This window comes from Macaca fascicularis, chromosome 12 (genome assembly GCF_037993035.2).
Source record: "Macaca fascicularis isolate 582-1 chromosome 12, T2T-MFA8v1.1".
NCBI classification, from domain to species: Eukaryota; Metazoa; Chordata; class Mammalia; order Primates; family Cercopithecidae; genus Macaca; species Macaca fascicularis.
In genome coordinates, this window is record NC_088386.1 from 23,424,276 (window position 1) to 23,444,526 (window position 20,251).

Here is a 20,251-nt window from a genome sequence, read left to right on the forward strand (position 1 = left end):
ATAATGGTAAAGGAATAAATTCAATAAGAAGAGCTAACTATCCTAAATATATATGCACCCAATACAGGAGCACCCAGATTCATAAAGCAAGTCCTTAGAGACTTACAAAGAGACTTAGAATCCCACACAATAATAATGGGAGACAGACCAACATTAGACAGACCAACGAGACAGAAAGTTAACAAGGATATCCAGGAATTGAACTCAACTCTGCACCAAGCAGACCTAATAGACATCAACAGGACTCTCCACCCCAAATCAACAGAATATACATTCTTCTCACCACCACATCACACTTTTCCAAAATTGACCACATAGTTGGAAGTAAAGCACTCCTCAGCAAATGTAAAAGAATAAAAATTATAACAAACTGTCTCTCAGACCACAGCACAATCAAACTAGAACTCAGGATTAAGAAACTCAATCAAAACCGCTCAACTACATGGAAACTGAATAATCTGCTCCTGAATGACTACTGGGTACATAATGAAATGAAGGCAGAAATAAAGATGTTCTTTGAAACCAATGAGAACAAAGATACAACATGCCAGAATCTCTGGGACACATTTAAAGCAGTGTGTAGAGGGAAATTTATAGCACTAAATGCCCATGAGAGAAAACAGGAAAGATCTAAAATTGACACCCTAAAATCACAATTAAAAGAACTAGAGAAGCAAGAGTAAACATATTCAAAAGCTAGCAGAAAGCAAGAAATAACTAAGAACAGAGCAGAACTGAAGTAGATAGAGACATAAAATCCCTTCAAAAAATCAAAGAATCCGGGAGCTGGTTTTTTGAAAAGATCAACAAAATTGATAGACCACTAGCAAGACTAATAAAGAAGAAAAGAGAGAAGAATCAAATAGACGCAATAAAAAATGATAAAGGGGATATCACCACCGACACCACAGAAATACAAACTACCATCAGAGAATACTATAAAGACCTCTATGCAAATAAACTAGAAAACCTAGAAGAAATAGATAAATTCCTGGACACATACACTCTCCCAAGACTAAACCAGGAAGAAGTGGAATCTCTGAATAGACCAATAACAGGCTCTGAAATTGAGGCAAAATTAATAACCTACCAACCAAAAAAAGTCCAGGACCAGATGGATTCACAGCTGAATTCTACCAGAGGTACAAGGAGGAGCTGGTACCATTCCTTCTGAAACTATTCCAATCAATAGAAAAAGAGGCAACCCTCCCTAACTCACTTTATGAGGCCAACATCATCCTGATACCAAAGACTGGCAGAGACACAACAAAAAAAAGACAATTTTAGACCAATATCCCTGATGAACATCGATGCAAAAATCCTCAATAAAATACTGGCAAACCGAATCCAGCAGCACATCAAAAAGCTTATCCAACGTGATCAAGTGGGCTTCATCCCTGGGATGGAAGGCTGGTTCAACATATGCAAATCAATAAATGTAATCCATCATATAAACAGAACCAAAGACAAAAACCACATGATTATCTCAATAGATGCAGAAAAGGCCTTTGACAAAATTCAGCAGCCCTTCATGCAAAAAACACTCAATAAATTCGGTATTGATGGAATGTATCTCAAAATAATAAGAGCTATTTATGACAAACCCACAGCCAATATCATACTGAATGGGAAAAAACTGGAAGCATTCCCTTTGAAAACTGGCACAAGACAGGGATGCCCTCTCTCACCACTCCTATTCAATATAGTGTTGGAGGTTCTGGCCAGGGCAATCAGGAAGGAAAAAGAAATAAAGGGTATTCAATTAGGAAAAGAGGAAGTCAAATTGTCCCTGTTTGCAGATGACATGATTGTATATTTAGAAAAGGCCATCATCTCAGCCCAAAATCTCCTTAAGCTGATAAGCAACTTCAGCAAAGTCTCAGAATGCAAAATAAATGTGCAAAAATCACAAGCATTCTTATACACCAATAACAGACAAACAGAGAGCCAAATCATGAATGAACTCCCATTCACAATAGCTTCAAAGAGAATAAAATACCTAGGAATCCAACTTACAAGAGATGTGAAGGAACTCTTCAAGGAGAACTACAAACCACTGCTCAATGACATAAAAGAGGATGCAAACAAATGGAAGAACATTCCATGCTCATGAATAGGAAGAATCAATATCATGAAAATGGCCATACTGTCCAAGATAATTTATAGATTCAATGCCATCCCTTTTAAGCTACCAATGACTTTCTTCACAGAATTGGAAAAAAGTACTTTAAAGTTCATATGTAACCAAAAAAGAGCCCACATTGCCAAGACAATCCTAAGCCAAAAGAACAAAGCTGGAGGCATCACGCTACCTGACTTCAAACTATACTACAAGGCTACAGTAACCAAAACAGCATGGTACTGGTACCAAAACAGAGATATAGACCAATGGAACAGAACAGAGTCCTCAGAAATAATACCACACATCTACAGCCATCTGATCTTTGACAAACCTGAGAGAAACAAGAAATGGGGAAAGGATTCCCTATTTAATAAATGGTGCTGGGAAAATTGGCTAGCCATAAGTAGAAAGCTGAAACTGGATCCTTTCCTTACTCCTTATACGAAAATTAATTCAAGATGGATTAGAGACTTAAATGTTGCACTTAAAACCATAAAAACCCTATAAGAAAACCTGGACAATACCATTCAGGACATCAACATGGGCAAGGACTTCATGTCTAAAACACCAAAAGCAGTGACAACAAAAGCCAAAATTGACAAATGGGATCTAATTAAACTAAAGAGCTTCTGCACAGCAAAAGAAACCACCATTAGAGTGAACAGGCAACCTACAGAATGGGAGAAAATTTTTGCAATCTACTCATCTGACAAAGGGCTAATATCCAGAACCTGCAAAGAACTCAAACAAATTTACAAGAAAAAAACAAACAACCCCATCAAAAAGTGGGAAAAGGATATGAACAGACACTTCTCAAAAGAAGACATTTATGCAGACAACAGACACATGAAAAAATGCTCGTCATCACTAGCCATCAGAGAAATGCAAATCAAAACCACCATGAGATACCATCTCACACCAGTTAGAATGGCAATCATTAAAAAGTCAGGAAAAAACAGGTGCTGGAGAGGATGTGGAGAAACAGGAACACTTTTACACTGTTGGTGGGACTGTAAAGTAGTTCAACCATTGTGGAAGACAGTGTGGCAATTACTCAAGGATCTAGAACTGGAAATATCATTTGACCCAGCCATCCCATTACTGGTGATTTACCCAAAGGATTATAAGTCATGCTGCTATAAAGACACATGCACACGTATGTTTATTGTGGCACTATTCACAATAGCAAAGACTTGGAATCAACCCAAATGTCCATCAGTGACAGACTGGATTAAGAAAATGTGGCACATATACACCATGGAATACTATGCAGCCATAAAATGGATGAGTTCGTGTCCTTTGTGGGGACATGGATGCAGCTGGAAACCATCATTCTGAGCAAACTATCACATGGACAGAAAACCAAACACCAGATGTTCTCACTCATAGGTGGGAATTGAACAATGAGATCACTTGGACACAGGAAGCAGAACATCATTCACCGGGGCCTGTTGTGGGGTGGGGGGAGAGGGGAGGGATAGCATTAGGAGATATACCTAATGTAAATGACGAGTTAATAGGTGCAGCAAACCAACATGGTACATGTATACATGTGTAACAAAGCTGCACGTTGTGCACATGTACCCTGGAACATAAAGTATAATTAAAAAACAAAGAAATTTAAAAAAAGAGAAACAACTCACAACTTTGTTACATAAAAATTCAGTCTGATTGGTCTGATGTGGTTATAATAGCAATAGAGAAAAAAATGAACAATTAATATACAATGAAATGTCTTTGCTATAAAATGCCAAAAAGAAAAACAAAACTGGATTGGAGTTACCAGGAGTATTATTTTGGCAAGATGGTCAGCAAAATATTTGAGCACAAACCTAAATGTAGTGAGAGACCTGAATGAGCATGAAGATCTCTAGAAAGAGATTTCCAGTGACAAGGAGCGTAAAAAGCAGGAACCTTCTTGGCTTATTAACAGAGTAACAAGCTGTCCCATATGTCTAGCATCAGTACTCAAACAAGATAAAGACTGGATATTATTCCAACTGCAACATGAAGCTATGGAAGTTTTGACGTGGGGGAATGCCATGCTCATATTTACTTTTATTTTATTTTATTTTATTTTATTTTATTTTATTTTTTGTGACTGAGTCTTGCACCGTCGCTCAGGTTGGAGTGCAGTGGTGCAATCCCAGCTCACTGCAGCCTCTGCCTCCCAGGTTGAGGCAGTTTTCTTCATGCCTCAGCCTCCCAAATAGCTGGGATTACAGGTGCCCACCACTGTGCCCAGCTAATCTTCGTATTTTTAGTAGAGACAGGGTTTCACCATGTTGGCCATGCTTGTTTCAAACTCTTGACCTCAAGCGATCTGCCCCTTGGCCTCTCAAAGTGCTGGGATTACAGGCATGAGCCACCCTGCCCAGCATCTTATTTACATTTGAAAAGAGCCTTATTGGACGTGGTATAGGGAAGGTGTTTTAGAGTGCAGTGTAGAACAGCGAGTGATACAGTTTTGAGGCCGTTGCTGAACTCCAGGTGAAAGAAGTTAATGGTTGGACTCGATTTAGTAAAAGTGAAGGTGATGCGAAAGTCAAATTTGAAATATATTCTGAAGGTGCAGAACACAGGGTTTGCTGATAAAATGATTGCAGAGTGGGAAAAAAAAGAAGCCTCAGAAATGACTGTTAGATGGTGTGGCCTGAGCAACATTAGGAATAATGGCATAACTTGTTGAGTTGGGGAACATTAGAAGCAGGTTTGAGATATAAATCTAAAGTTAGCTTTTGAACACATTAAATTTGAGGTGATAGTAGCTTTCCAACTGAACTATTACAGTCCAGTTCAGAGGAAACATTTAGAATATAAATTTAGGCACCATTAGCTTACAAATTTAGTATTGAGAAGAAATTGAGTCCTGGGGAACTCCAACATTCATAGATTAGAGCGAATAGGAAGATTCTACAAGTGAGACTAAGAAAAAAACTGGAATAGAAGGAAAACAAAGAAAATGAGAAGATTGACAAGTGAGTTACTCAAGAAGATATAGTAATTAACTGTTTCAAATGCTTTTTGGTTTACTGAGATAAGAATTGACCATTGAGTTTGGCAATGGGGAGTCTGTTGATGATCTCACTAAAAGGTTTCTCTGGAATGGTAATGAAAGTGTGATTTAAGTGAGTTCAAGAGGTAATAATCGGGGAGGCGGGAGGAGAGGAGGGGAGGAAGTAGAGATAGCAAATACAGACAATGCCTTAAAGCAATTTTGCAATGAATTTGAGTAAAAGTGAGGTGATGACTGAAGGGAGATGGTCAAGGAAATTGATGATGCAGGATATGTAGTGGATAACTGCATTTTCATTCAGGAACACCCTTAATTTAAATATTTTGAATTCTTTACTCTCGGGCTTGTCAGAATACCCAGTAAAGTCTCTTATTAAATCATACGTGAAATAGATAATCCTAACAGCTACTGTATTAGTCTATTTTCACACTGCTATAAAGAAATACCCAAGACTGGTTAATTTATAAAAGAAAGAGATTTAGTTGACTCACAGTTACACATGACTGGGGAGGCTTCAGGAAACTTACAATCATGGTGGAAGGCGAAGGGGAAGCAAGCTTGGACCTTCTCACATGGTGGAAGGAAAGAGTGAGCGTCAGCGCAGGAAAAACTACCATTTATAATACCATCAGACCTCGTGAAAATTCACTCACTATCACAAGAACAACATGGGGGAAATCGCCCCCATAATCCAATCACTTCCCATGAGGTATCTTCCTAAACACCTGGGGATCACAATTCAAGATGAGATTTGGGTGGGGACACCAAGCCTAACCATATCAACCAGTATTCTGGAAACCTAGTGAAACAGGAATGCTGGGGTTATAGACAGAATAATGGCCCACCAAAGATGTCCACATCCTAATTTCTAGACTTTATGGATATGCTAACTTTGGCAAAAGGGACTTGGCAGATGTTATTAAGGCGAGGACTTTGTGATGGGAAGATTTTCTTAGATTGTCCAATGGGAACAATATATTCACAGGATTTTTAAGAGTGGAAGGGGAGACAAGAAAGAGAGGAAGATGTGACCATAGAAGCCAGGCACCAAGAAATGCAGTGTTGCTGCTTCCGGAGATGGAGGAAGGGTGTCACCCAAAGAATACAAGTGGCCCCTGAACCTGGAAAAGGCAAGGCAAGAGATGCCCCTCTAGGAGTGCAGCTCTGCTGATGCCTGACTCTCTGATGTTAGCCCATGAGGCCCAAGTTGTATTTCCATCCTACAAAACTGTAAGATAATACAGTTCCATGGTTTAAGCCACCAACTTTGTGGTAATTTTTGCGGTATGTAAACTTTTACTTAAGCCTCTGTTTACAGGATAGTGTCTCCATCAAGTGCACCAGGTGTTCTCTAGTCCAAAGACCCTTGTGTGACCCTCTCCAGATAGTAAACCATCAATCACCGGCAGGGGGAGGGGATGGACAATCACTTACCTGTGTGGACCAGGGGAGAGGATCTAAAGGTTTGGGCACTGCTTAAACATACTTTCAATAAATCCTTCAGTTTTTTAAGCCTGATTTTCATCCTTATTTCCAGAGGTACTTGGTGCCATGAATTCCAGAATTTTTTCTTTGTTCTGTGTTGTAAATGGAGTTATTTTTGGTGTTTCCCTTTGAAGGTTTAGTATCAGCTTTTTCAGATGTGCTAAGGAGTTACCAGGAGCCCATCTATTTTCCATTTCTTGTACTTGTCCTCCCCCACGTTCTGTGTCCTTGTGGAGTAATGCCTTTCTCTCCCCATAATAATAATTTTTATTATTATTGTTTTGGTAACAAATTCCTTTACTGTTGCTTTTGTGGCATGTTGGGAGTGAATGGAGGCTAATACATACATTCACTGGATTTCATTAACCAGAAGTCTTCCCTCTTCTTTCTCAGTGAAATAATAAATGAACATCAGCAGATAGTGTGCAAGCAGGAAGGGAAGCAATTTCCAGTTTTTATTTTTTTTTAAGTTTGTCCAGGAAAGGACATTTAAGCTATCCCATGGATTTTCCTTCTACTATTGACTTTTGCCACAGGAGAAATTAAAGTCCATCATTATTAAAGTCCATAGAATTAAAGTCCCTGTATTAGAAGGCATTACTTACAACTTTTTTGTATGCCATTCTCTGCTAACCTCTTTCATACAATATCTAACTTTTCATGAGTTAGCAGCTCAGAAAGCTTGTTTTATTTTTCAGTATGTGATTGACTACTTTGAAATGTTTCTGGAGTTTTCTTTTTTTCTCTTTTTTTTTTTTTTGAGACAGAGTCTCGCTCTGTCGCCCGGGCTGGAGTGCAGTGGTGTGTTCTTGGCTCACTGCAAGCTCCGCCTCCCAGGTTCACGCGACTCTCCTGCCTCAGCCTCCCGAGTAACTGGGACTACAGGCGCCCACTACCATGCCCGGCTAATTTTTTGTATTTTTAGTAGAGACAGGTTTCACCGTGTTAGCCAGGCTGGTCTCGATCTCTTTCTACTTTTAATGTGTGTGTAAAAGAAACTCTTAAAGTGTAGGATAATTCATTAGCATAGCATGATCTAGGGAGCACCGAGAGCTCTTTAGCGTACTGTTACTAAAGTGCTTACTTCTTGACCTTGACATTGTATCTGAATTGCTAGATCAGCAAATGGCATGATTTATTTCATCATCATTGCCAGTTTCATCTTCATCTTTATCATTTTCACTAGAACAAAATACTTATAACACTAGGGATCTTGTCTGTCTCTATTTCAGTTCTGTACCCCAATACCCAGGTGAGGACTTAGTATGTAGCAAGCTATCAAAAATATTGACTAAATGAATCACTAACAAATAACAACTTTGTATCCCAACAGCTAGCAAAAGATATTTGCAATAGAAAGTCTTTATTAAATAATTTTGAAAAATAATTATAAAATTAATTTCTATTTGGGATGTGATATAAATAGAGAGAAATGCCCCCATCATAGGGGTACAGCTGGATTAGTTTTAACAATGTGAACACAACTGTGTAACCAGCCCAGAGGTCAAGAAACAAAATATTATCAAGACTACCTAAGTCCCTATCAGTCATTAAGCATTTCCTCAAAGGTAGCCACTATTCTGACTTCTGACACCCTAGATTAGTATTACCTGTTCATTAACTTCATTGGAATGGGATCATATGTACTGTTTTCTGTCTAGCTTCTTTTGTTCAACATTGTATTTTTGACTGTCACTCATATTCTTTCATTCATTCTCATCATTTTATGGCATTTAACTTGATTAGTTTACTATAATATATTTTTAGGTTATAGTCTTGCTGAACATTTGTACTGTTTCTAGTTTGGTTCATTATGAATAGTGCTGCTGTGAACATTTTCAGTTGGCTTTGGTTTTTGGTTTGGTACACATTTATATGCATTTCTATGGAAGTATAAGTGAATTGTTGGGTTACATAGTATGTATAAGTTTAGCTTTAGTAGATATTGCCAACCAGTTTTCAAAACAGATTATGCTCCCACCAGCAGAATAAGAAGAATTAATTACAGTTGCTCTGCATTCTTGCCAGCTTTTGATATTTTCCATGTTTTTACAATTTAATCCATTTTAGCAAGCATATAGTGGTATAACATTTTGGTTTTAATTTGATTGAATCTTCATCATCTTTAACAATAGTGTGATTATCTCATTATTGCCAGTACTTATCTCAAAACCTGACACAGAGTAGGCCAAGCACCCATGATGCATACATCTGTGCTGTGTGATTAATTGCTTTGTGAAAATACTTGCTCATTGCCCTTCATTTTTTGATTTGAAACATTCTTTGCTGAAATGCAGAAGTTACCTGAAAAAATACGTCTTCAGTTATTTTTCATATTACTTTGCCATGACTTTAAAAATGGGTGAGACAAAGTTTAGGAAATTTTACATGGTATCAGATAGAAGTTTGGGAAAGGTTTAAGAATGCCACGGGAAGTAGGAAGGTTCTAGCTATTACAAAGTGATGGATTTATTCAGAGAAGGAGAGCCTTCAAGATTCATTACAATAAAAAGAATAGTCACTCAGTGCTGGACCGAGTAAATATATTGTAAGTCTCTTGAAATATAAAGTTCTTCAAGGTCAACCACTGCCTTTAGTCCAAGGTCAACCATTGCCTCTAGTCTTTCCATTGTTCTCCCTTGCCCTGATGAATAATGGGTTCTGTACAGAGTTAATGCTCACAAAGCCTGACTGACTAAAGGAGGAAAGTTTTGTTCTCTTTGGTTTCTGTGCTGGTCTTATGTTATATTTAACTATCGTCAGTTACTGTGATACATCATAACTGTTTTAAATATACTCTCCACTGTTTTAAATAATCAAGCTATCTTGTGACCTGGCTTTACAGGTGTGTGAATACTGCAGATAGCGAAGGTGGAGCAGTGGATAGCAACCTGTGCAACCAGGATGAAATTCCCCCGGAAACCCAGTCCTGTTCCCTTATGTGTCCCAATGAGTGTGTCATGTCTGAATGGGGACTTTGGAGCAAATGCCCACAGGTAATTTCTCTTTCTTTGTCAATGCTCTGATAATCTATTGTTGCCTTCACTGTTATTCTCTGTGCATTCATAGTGCTGGTCTCCAAAGCATTCTTCTAGTAACATGGGAAAATAATTTTTTTCTTTTTGGGAAATCCAAAGAAAGAAAAAAAGAAAAAAAAAAGTCTGCAAGCAAGACTGAGCAATTTAAAATGCCAGTGCTTCTTTCAGGGTCTTTATCGCAGGAACATGAACAAGGAAAATGAGCCTATAATGATCACATTAGGATTAAACTGCGCACCCATTGTGAAAGGGGTCTTCTTTAGTAACAAAATGATTCTCGTTACAATATCTTGGTCCTATTCCATTTTTATCCCAGCAGAATCAATTATATCTTAGGAGCTCAACTCCACTGTGCAATTTAGCTTCTGTTAGTGATGATCTGTTTTTGCCTTTTGCTGTTTTCCTGAAGATGAGGCATTCTTTTGCGATGTTCCTACTTCTTCCAAAGCTAACAAAAATACCTTAAAAAAAAAAACAAAAAACTAAAGCATTTACCTTTATTTTTTTCTTTTAGAGTTTTAAAAAATTGGAAGCACAACAGGAGTATGACAAAATAAATATTATTCAAGGAGCATATTTCAACTTACTATTCCCAGAAGATAAATTCTGATATTTTATACTCATATTTCAAAGTAAACACTGAAAAAAATGGAAGTGGGGATTAGGAACAAATTATATGAGTTCAAACATTAGAAAGGAAAATTAGGATACTTTGAACTCAATTGTCATACTGACAATTTGTGGAAAGACTGTGGAAATCTCTATATAGAAATGGAAAACATCTTTAAAAGCAGTTACTATCGTATGTTTAGAGCTTCAAATTATTGATTCCTTATTAAATATTGAGCCCTTATCTTTGATATTTGTATAATTCTGTTCCTGAAAGAGACTTCACCCTGTTGTCATTTTTATTTGTCAAGTTGTTTTTAGAGCAATACAATATTGACATGAAGAAAAACTAATAAGAATAACTTGTAGAAATGGGATACTTGTACTACTAAGTCGTGTATTTTGTGTGTAACCTGAATATAATGAAAGTTAAAATTTATTGACCACTTATTTTGTGCAAGGCACGTGTAGGAACTATTCCCTTTAGTATTTGCACTAATCCTATTCGGTTGGTAGTATTACTAGTTCATTGTACAGCTTAGAAACTGATGTGTAGAAATGTTAAGTGGTTCACACAAAGTTTTGTACTTAATAAGTGATGAGCTCAGAATGAACATTATTCTGTTGATGAAGCCAGAGATTTTGCTCTTACATTCTTGGCCCAGTTATCTTGGAAAAGTTAAGGTAGATTTAGACTCAATACTTTTCTTTGTTTAAAATGCAATATTTATTTTAAGAAGAAGGGAAGCTGTTTTAGCTGTCTGTATGATTATGCCATGATTGAGTACTATGTTTATATTTTAAAAAGTGTGCTAGTACCACTCTTTATTAATCAACCTATAGACGAATTAGCAGCCTGAAGAAGTTTAATTAAATGTAAGGTCATGATCTTCCTCACTTTTGTTTTCCTAATTTACTCACAGAAGACTCCATTAAGTTCTAATCACTTTGCAATGAAAACATTGCCCTCTTAAGGTATCTGGCCACTGGGCTAAAATTTTTATTGTAAGAACATTTTATACAAAGTTGTGAAGGTTTAGCATTCTGTGTTTATTTCCTTTGGGTTTTTGTTTTTTCAAGGCTTCTTTTTCAAAACATAGTTATTTAATTTTTGGAGTGTTTAGAAATTGGAGATAGAGAAAATATTTTAACCTCCTTTCATGTGTCAAAAAGACAACAGAGTTACCCACTTGTAAGCATGAAATGAAAAGGTTGTTCCTTTACCTGCATATGTACCTTCTAAATTACATAATGATAGAAGCTATGACAATAGCAATAGACTTTTATTGAGCATATCTTATATAACCAACAGTATACTGAAGGCTACATGTAACTCTTAAGTTTTATAACAACATTGCACTATGATGATGTAACACTTGTCCATGGCCATTCAGGTCTGTCTAACCACAATGGCCTTATTCTTTCTCAGATGGTATGCTATACTATCCCATGTAAATGTAAACTTCAAAGTGAAAAAATGTAATTATGGCTCATATCTGATTATTTTCCCTAGATCTAGATATATTGCATAACTTTAGTTAAGTTGCAAGATATTAGCATACTGTCCCAACATCATAGGACAATCCCAATCAGTATTGACAATGAGAATGAGAATGATTATAGCAAATGCAGCAAACTAAATCATTGTGCCCATAATTTAATTAGCACTTCAATGTGCATTTCATCAGAAAAAGGAAACAATTACTTTATAAGTGTTCTGTAGACCATGAGCTGATTTAAGGATCTTTAATATTTGCCATTATTTTACCAAATTCTCCTTTGATAGTCTACCATGTGACATATGATATTGGGACAAATTCACTATTTGTTGGGTATTTTCTCCTGCAAAGGTACTTCTTTAGAGACAAACACATAAAGAAGCTGAACATGTTTTTAAGTATGGTTGCAGCAAGTTACTTAAATCTGAGTTACAGGTTTCTTACTGGGAAGTGAGGATAATAATAGCTATTTTTTTCAGATTGCTTAAAAAATTAGATATAATATGTATAAAATAAATGTCATAAGGTATTACCTAACACAGAATTGTGATGAAGAAGAACCATCACAAAGCCCCTTCCCACTTACCTTGTTTGCCATGTGGTTGGGAAATCCCAGACAGGGGGCAGTACATTTTTTAAGCTATACAGGAAAGATCCCTTCCCCTGCACAAAATAAGTTATTACTCGATCTTTTAGAAATAAAATGTCACCTCCATTACTGAAACATAACTTATATCTAATTTAATAGTGGTCCTTAAAAATAACGCATCACAAAGATAACTTTGAATGAATGGGTTACTGACCTGACAGTAACTGCAAATTGCAAACCATACAGAAGGACAAATAAGACAAAGGCATTAAAAATTGTATTGGGACCTTTTTTTAAAAACTGTATTGGGAAAACCATAAATGAATCAAGCAGAAACAAATACAATTCAAAGAGGAATTTGAAGAAAATGAAAAACTATTTGTTTCCTTTGTTTTATGTTCGTGTTTTTTCTTATTCCCATAATACACACACACACACATATATATATATTTACTTTAACATATGTTAAACATATGTTATATATATATATAACATATGTTATATATATAAATATATATATAACATATGTTATATATATAAATATATATATATATGTGTGTGTGTGTGTATTAGAATGCTTTACTATGAAAGGAAGATTATGTAATTGTGCGTACAATAACCTTCCTAATGGTGTTTCTGCTTTAAAGGTATGTGTGTGTGTATACATGTTCATACATGTATATAAGTACATGCACACACATACAAATATATAGACATTTTGTAGTTTATTACTTACCACCAGGTGTTCTCTTTTACCTCAGTTTTTCCAGTTTTTGTCCTGATCCTACATACTTCAGAATTATGCTGAGGATTATTCATAGAATCATGTATTCTTCAAGAGAAGTTCATAAATTTCTGGATGCAAATGTCTTGGAACATTTGAAATTGATGAGCCACTTATGTGTCTGAAACAATATTGGGTTGCCTTCATTTATGCTACCAATCCTTACAGAAATTTAACATTGAATAACACAGATTTTCTATTTATATCTCTCCTTGGAATCTTGGCAAAGGAATTTCCTAAACACTGATATTGATAGGACAAGGGTATTGGAAGTGAATTTCGAAACTGTTGTATATTTTGCAGAAGCAAGACTTTGCAAACCCACTCCAGAAAGGTGACTTAGATGTAGCAAACCTATTTGACCTTTGATTCACCTCTAGCTGAATGTATCAGGGGTTGGCCAGAACTGTAGCCAAGCATCCCTTCAGATAATGGGAATTAGAGGCTTATTAAACAGTGGTCCCAAGGAAACTTCATGATCAAAAAGTGACCCAAATCTTTGAATTATCACCAGAACAATCTATGAAAAAGGATCACAAGGGAAGACTTTGCAAAGAAACTACATAGGGCTTAAGTGCAATGGAATCTGGATTCTATCACAGTCTGAATATTGTGTTTTTAAAGTTCACCTTATTTCTGTGCTTTATTCTTTTCTCTAATTCCTTATGTGTGCAGGAGATACTAGTGAAAGCCAGTGCAGAAACCGAAATTATTTCTTCAGGCAAATGCCCTGCTTTAAAAGAGAAAGAGAAATGCATGTGGTTTTCTGATAAGTGATCTATAATTAAGCATTTGAGGTTAAGAAAAACACCCCCTCCATTTTTTTTAATTGTGCTCCAGTGTTATTTTGGGGAAATGCTGTGAGCAATGACATTTTATTCCTGATGACTCAGTATTTTCAGCACCTTAGCATCACCTGTGCAAATTATGTTTCAGGGAAGCAATTTATCCCAAAGTTTAGTACTGGAGCTCAGCTCTAAGCACTTCCTCAATCTCACCTAACAGTTTTTATCATGCAGATGGCAACCTGTATTTGTCTCTGGAGGAGGTGCCTAATGGTCATGACCCTCATGCTACCTAGTTCTTTTGTTTGACTCACAGCTGAAAGCCAGAGGATGAGAATGATGATAATTTTCTATAATCTGGACAGTAAATTCTGGTTGCGTGTGCTAAATTGATATTGGCTCTTGTCAGATGACAGTAATTCATCACTCAGGGGCTTGCAGAGTATTTTACCCCTGTGTGCAGTGAGATGTAATATCACTTAGAGCCACTTTTATTTCCAGAACCACATGAGGCACTGCAAGAAGGGTGCCTCATTTCATGCATTGGAGCAGTGAATGACAATCTAATAGAAGCAGTCTTTAGGTTCCTCAAGGTTTTGATATTTAATATGCTTGTTATCATTCTTTCTTATACAGCCTGACTTCTTTGATTCTCAATATCATCAATCTGGAGTACAAAATAAGGCTTCCATTGCTGTCAGTTTCCCTCTGTCTCTCTCTTTGCCCTGACACCTTCCATTCTCCCTCTCTATCTCCATTTCTATCTCTGTCTCTATTTCATGAAATTCTCAGTTATAAAAAAATAGTATGATGGGCCCTATACATTGATCATCCTGCTTCAGCAATTATCTACATATGACAAACCTTATTTCATTTATCTCTTCTTCCCCCACTTCTCTTTCACTTTCTTGCTAGCAGACTAAGGCATATCCCACATTTTATATTATTTCAGCCATAAATACTTCTGCATACCTTCCTAAGAGAAAATGATTAATGAAAACAACTACACCTAACAACACTTTTCTATACCTTGTAAAATTATAATTCTATACTTTGTAAAAGTATAATTTTCAAAAAATTAAAAATGTGACTCATACAAAGTGTCAAAAGTTAATTAACTGATTAGTCATTAAACTAGCATGATTGTAAGGCGATTCAAAGAGAACTGGAGAGAAAAGAGAATTTTCACGTCTAACAGTGATGGAATATCATTGGATTTCTTTGGGCTGGATTTATGCTCCATAGTAAACAGTGTTACAAAGGGCAAAATGTATAAACCAACAGTTTTGATACATTGGATGAGTAGCATGGGACTATGGTGACCGAGGGAAGAAAACCAAATGAAGTGAGCCTTCCAATCACCATGGGTTTCTGGCTAGAGGCAATTTCTGAATGGTGATTAAAGGAATGAGATTCCAAGGAGACCATGGTGAGGATCCTGCAACCAGAGTCGGAGAGGTACAGGAAGTTGAAATTTGAAACACAAAGTACTGAAAAGAAAGGAGCTAGGCAAACAAAATAATCTAGATACCTAGAAGGGGCCTCCTGGTGTTCTTAGCTAACTATTAATTTGGACATTCATGGAGTGAAACCCCCCAAGTTCAGACAAAGAATGACTTCTGAGAATCTGCAAGGTATACATATTCTAAAGCTCACACAGGTCTAGGAGACATTTCAATTTCATGTAGTGTAAACAGAGATACCTCTTTAAGCTCTGAGATCATTTATTAATGACCTAACAAGGGTTTTGCCTTAGCAGGAGGGTTAAATTAACCTTAAAGTCTACTCCGGAATTTCCCTAATGAAATTTAAAGACAAACCACAGAAAGACCAAGCTGATCCACAGGTAACATTACTGCCTGCCAAAACATACTTCAGCACATTTGAAAGGAAGACAATCCCGGCCCCCACAAGCATTCAGCAGTGTTACATTCACAACATCTAGGAGTGGTTATTGGCCAGATGTGAGGCATGATAGGGACCTAGGTGGTTTTGGTAATATTTGTTTCTTTTTTACAAGGTAACATTTTATTTCATGAGCTCTGTTCTGGCTATACAGGTGTTTTCACTTGAAGACATAGCTACAAAGCACAGAAAGAAAAAAAAGAATGGAAAAGAAATGAATAGGGACTAAGTGATCTGTAGAACAATTGCAAGTCATTTAACACATGCATAATTAGAGCCCTGGAAGAAAAGTAGGGAGTGGACAGAAAAATATTTGAAGAAGTAATAGCTCAAATTATTTCAAATTTTGGAGTGGTTGCAGTTTTCAGAGAATGTTATCTGGATCATATGATCCTGGCTGACAATATTCTGAGGATAAAATAGAAAAAATATTCTAGAAGGTCTCAGTACCAGTACATTAGCAATGTTTCCCTTAATCACTTTATTTTCAAAATGGTAGCACCATGGTCAATTGTGCCCAGTGTAGAGATTTTCTGCTTTACTTTTCCCAAATAATGAAGTTCCATCCAATCAGTTAAAAGTCCCAAGTAGAAAAAAAAAAGGCTGACATTCCCATGAGTAAGAGGAAACTCCTGCCTGATTGCCTTGCACTGAGACATTAGTTTTATCCTGCCATTGTACTGAAACCAAAACATTGGCTCTTCTTGGGTATAAAGCCAGCAGGCCCTTTGGACTGGAACCACACCATTGGCTCTCTTGGGTCTCCAGCTTGCAGACTGCAGATCTTGGGACTTGTCAAGCTCCATAATCATGTGAGCCAATTCCTAAATAAATTAATATGCATGTGAGTACACACACACACACGCACACACACACACGGACACACACACTATTGATTCTGTATCTTTGGAGAACCCTAATATAGACGGGTTAATTATTGACAGATGCACTTTCGATTAGTTCTCTAGTTTTGAACACTACTTTTAACTCCTTTTTCAGATTTACTTGATGGTCAAATTCCTAGTCTTTTGAGGCTATAGAGTCCAAATCAAGTTCCAATTTATCCATTGCTGATTTGGAATTCAGTACTTTCAAGTCGGCTCTCAGTTATCAGATAAGTTTTCTAACTTCTTAAATTTTATTACTATTAGGTCCTTATATTACTATTGTTGTTTGTACACCTTTATAAACAAATGTCTTCACTCTCATTTTGATCCTTTTAATATCATTTTAGTGGTATTCCTGGAAAGAGTTTTGTATAGTCTTCCATCTTTAACCAAAATTTCCTATCAAATTAAATTTTAACACAATTTGTGATACCTTCTGTCATATAAAAGTGTTTACTTTTTATGATACTCTTTCTTGCTTTAAAAAAATCCTAGATATGTTTCTAATATTTTAATTGCTTAAAAATGCATAAACATGTTTTACTTAGTTTTGTGTATGTCGACACAAGTTCTATTACATTTCAAATGAATATTCCTGTACCAACTAGTTTCTGGATTCCATTTTCTAGACATTTTAAAAAAGTTTTCACAAGAGTTTTATTTATATTTTTGCTGTACCCAGTTACATTTAATATCATGTGAATTGACATTTTTTTTAATCACTATTATTAGTGGAGTGTTTTCTTCCATGTGTGTATCTAATTGGTTAGTGCTAATGTATAAAGAAACAAATGGGTGCTTTGGTATTGCAGGAATATCTTGCATCCAGCTGTGTTATCTTAATTTTATTATTAATTCTACTAGTAGTTTTTACAAAATTAGTTCATAGTCTTAGGTTTTCCTAACATATACCTATATAATATACAAATAATGATTTACCTATCCTTTCTTGATATTCACATTATCTTTCCTAGACATACATACTTTATTACGAAGAACTTTCTAAATAGTGCTAAAAATCAAAAATCATTTTTATCTTTTCCTAGTATATTAGACTGTTCTCATGTTGCTGTAAAGAAATACCTGAGGTTGAGTAATTTATTAAAAAAAAAAAAAAAGAGGTTTAATTGTCTCACAGTCCTGCAGGCTGTACAGGAAGCGTGGTTTCTGGAGAGGCCTCAGGAAGCTTTTACTTGGGTGAAGTGAGATCAGGCACATCACATGGCAAGAGCAGGAGCAAGAGAGAAGGGGAATATTGGGGAAGGTGCCACACACTTTTAAATGTCCAGATCTCGTATGAAGTCAGAGCAAGAGGTCATTTATCACCAAGGGGATGGCCCAAGCCATTCATGAGGAATCCACTCCCATCATCCAAATATCTCCCACTAGGCCCCACCTTCAACATTGGGGATTACAATTCAACATGAGATCTGGGCGGGGATAAATATCCAAACTATATCACCTGGCTTTAATCAGGTGATATAATATGTTTGAGCTATTGTTAAACAAATAGTCATTGTGTATTATGTTTAATTTTTTTCTGTGAATTTCTTTTTAAATATATATATACACAATATATCACCAGATGTATGTGTTCAAAAATGATTAGTCAGTTTTATTCAATGCTTTTCATTTTTGCTGGTATTATTTTTAGAATTTGTCTTTTATAAATATGATAAAGCAGAATGTCTAGTTTTGAAATACCCGAGAATTCTTAAATTAAACTTTAAATTAGAGGCCGGGCTCATGGCTCACGCCTGTAATCCCAGCACTTTGTAAGGCCTAGGTGGGCAGATCACCTGAGGTCAGGAGCTTGAGACCAGCCTGCCCAACATGGCAAAATCCCATCTCTACTAAAAATACAACATTTAGCCATGCATAGTGGTGCATGCCTGTAATCCTAGCTTCTCGGGAGGCTTAGGCAGGAGAATCACTTGAACACAGGATGCAGCGGCTGCAGTGAACTGAGATTGCATCACTGCACTCCACACTCCAGCCTGGGCGACAGAGAGAGACTCTGTCTCAAAAACTAATAATTATAAAAATAAAAAAATAAATTATAATAAATAAAATTTGCTGGGCATGGTGGCTTATACCTGTAATTCCAGCATTTTGGGAGGCCAAGGTGGGTGGATCACTTGAGGTCAGGTGTTGAGACCAGCCTGGCCAACACAGTAAAAACTCCATCTCTTCTAAAAATACAAAAATTAGCTGGACATGTTGGTGGGTGCCTATAATCCCAGCTACTCGGGAGGCTGAGGCATGAGGATTGCTTGAGCCTGGGAGGCAGAGGTTGCAGGAGGTTGCAGTGAGCCAATATGGCGCCTCTGCACTCCAGCCTGGGTGACAGAGGGAGACTCCCTCTCAAAAAACTAAAAAATAAAAATAAATAAATTAATTAAATTCTCTTTAGTTTATCATTTTTTTTAACTGGTTCAGGATGTTCTGGTTCAAGACGTTTCTCTCTCTCATCTCTGTCTCTCTTATTCTTCCCATCTTAGCATATTTGGCATTACTGGTATGCTAATTTTAAAATAATTTGTCAAGTTTCAGCATTTTATATTCTTTGAACTAGTTTTGTTAAGTGTAGGAAATAGTTATTTGACATTTTAAAATACATCTGGAGCTGGAATATTTTTCAGTGTTTTTTTTTATATACAATTTCTCCCTTTTCTCTTGTTATAGTCTTTTGAATGCTTCTGTTTCAATTTTAGCATTTATATTTCACACAGTTATGGCATATTTCTGTTAAATTTTTAAACGTCCATTGAAATCCAGCACACATAGTTTTTTTAAAAACTAATCTAGTCTCATATATCTGTGATCGCCAACTTTTTACTACTTTTTACTCACATACTAATGTGTATGAGTGTCTCTGGCATTTTGGATTCTGACATTTCTATCTATATCCATATATTTGTATGTTGACTCATGTTGTCTTTTTTTTTTTTTTTTTTTTTAAGATGGAATTTCACTCTTGTCACCCAGGCTGGAGTACAATGGCATGATTTCAGCTCACTGAAACCTCTGCCTCCTGGGTTCAAGTGATTCCCCTGCCTCAGCCTCCCAACTAGCTGGGATTACAGGTGCATGCCACCATGCCCAGCTAATTTTTGTATTTTTAGTAGAGATGGGGTTTCGCCATGTTGACCAGGCTGGGCTCAAGCTCCTGAGCTCAGGTGATTCCTGGGCATCCACAAATGCTGGGGTTACAGGAGTGAGCCACCACACCCAGCCCCATGTTGCCCATTTAAAATCACATAACTTAAGTGTAAGGTTTTGATGTTTGGGCACACAGTTTCCTGTCATTTGGTTTTCTTTTCCCTTTTTTGGCTATTTACATTTCTTATTATTCTTAAACTTTGACATTTTTGTCATTTGTAAAATAAAAAAATACTTAGATCTATTTGTTAAGTTTTTATTTAATCAATATTCTATTTAGAAAAAAATTTTACCTCATTCTATTAATGTAATGTATTTTCTCTTTTTTAATCATGAAACATTTAAGCATGCAGAAACTACCCAGAATCAT

At 36.4% G+C, this 20,251-nt stretch overlaps 1 protein-coding gene across 3 annotated transcripts in view; it reads left to right on the forward strand.

Moving 5' to 3' along the window:
* Positions 1-20,251, forward strand: part of THSD7B (thrombospondin type 1 domain containing 7B) — a 907,474-nt gene that overhangs the window by 787,488 nt on the left and 99,735 nt on the right. For all 3 annotated transcript variants that reach the window (XM_065525431.1, XM_074008583.1, XM_074008582.1), the window contains one exon: positions 9,469-9,619. In XM_065525431.1, the coding sequence (XP_065381503.1) occupies positions 9,469-9,619 (151 nt within the window). The remainder of the gene's footprint in view (positions 1-9,468; positions 9,620-20,251) is intronic.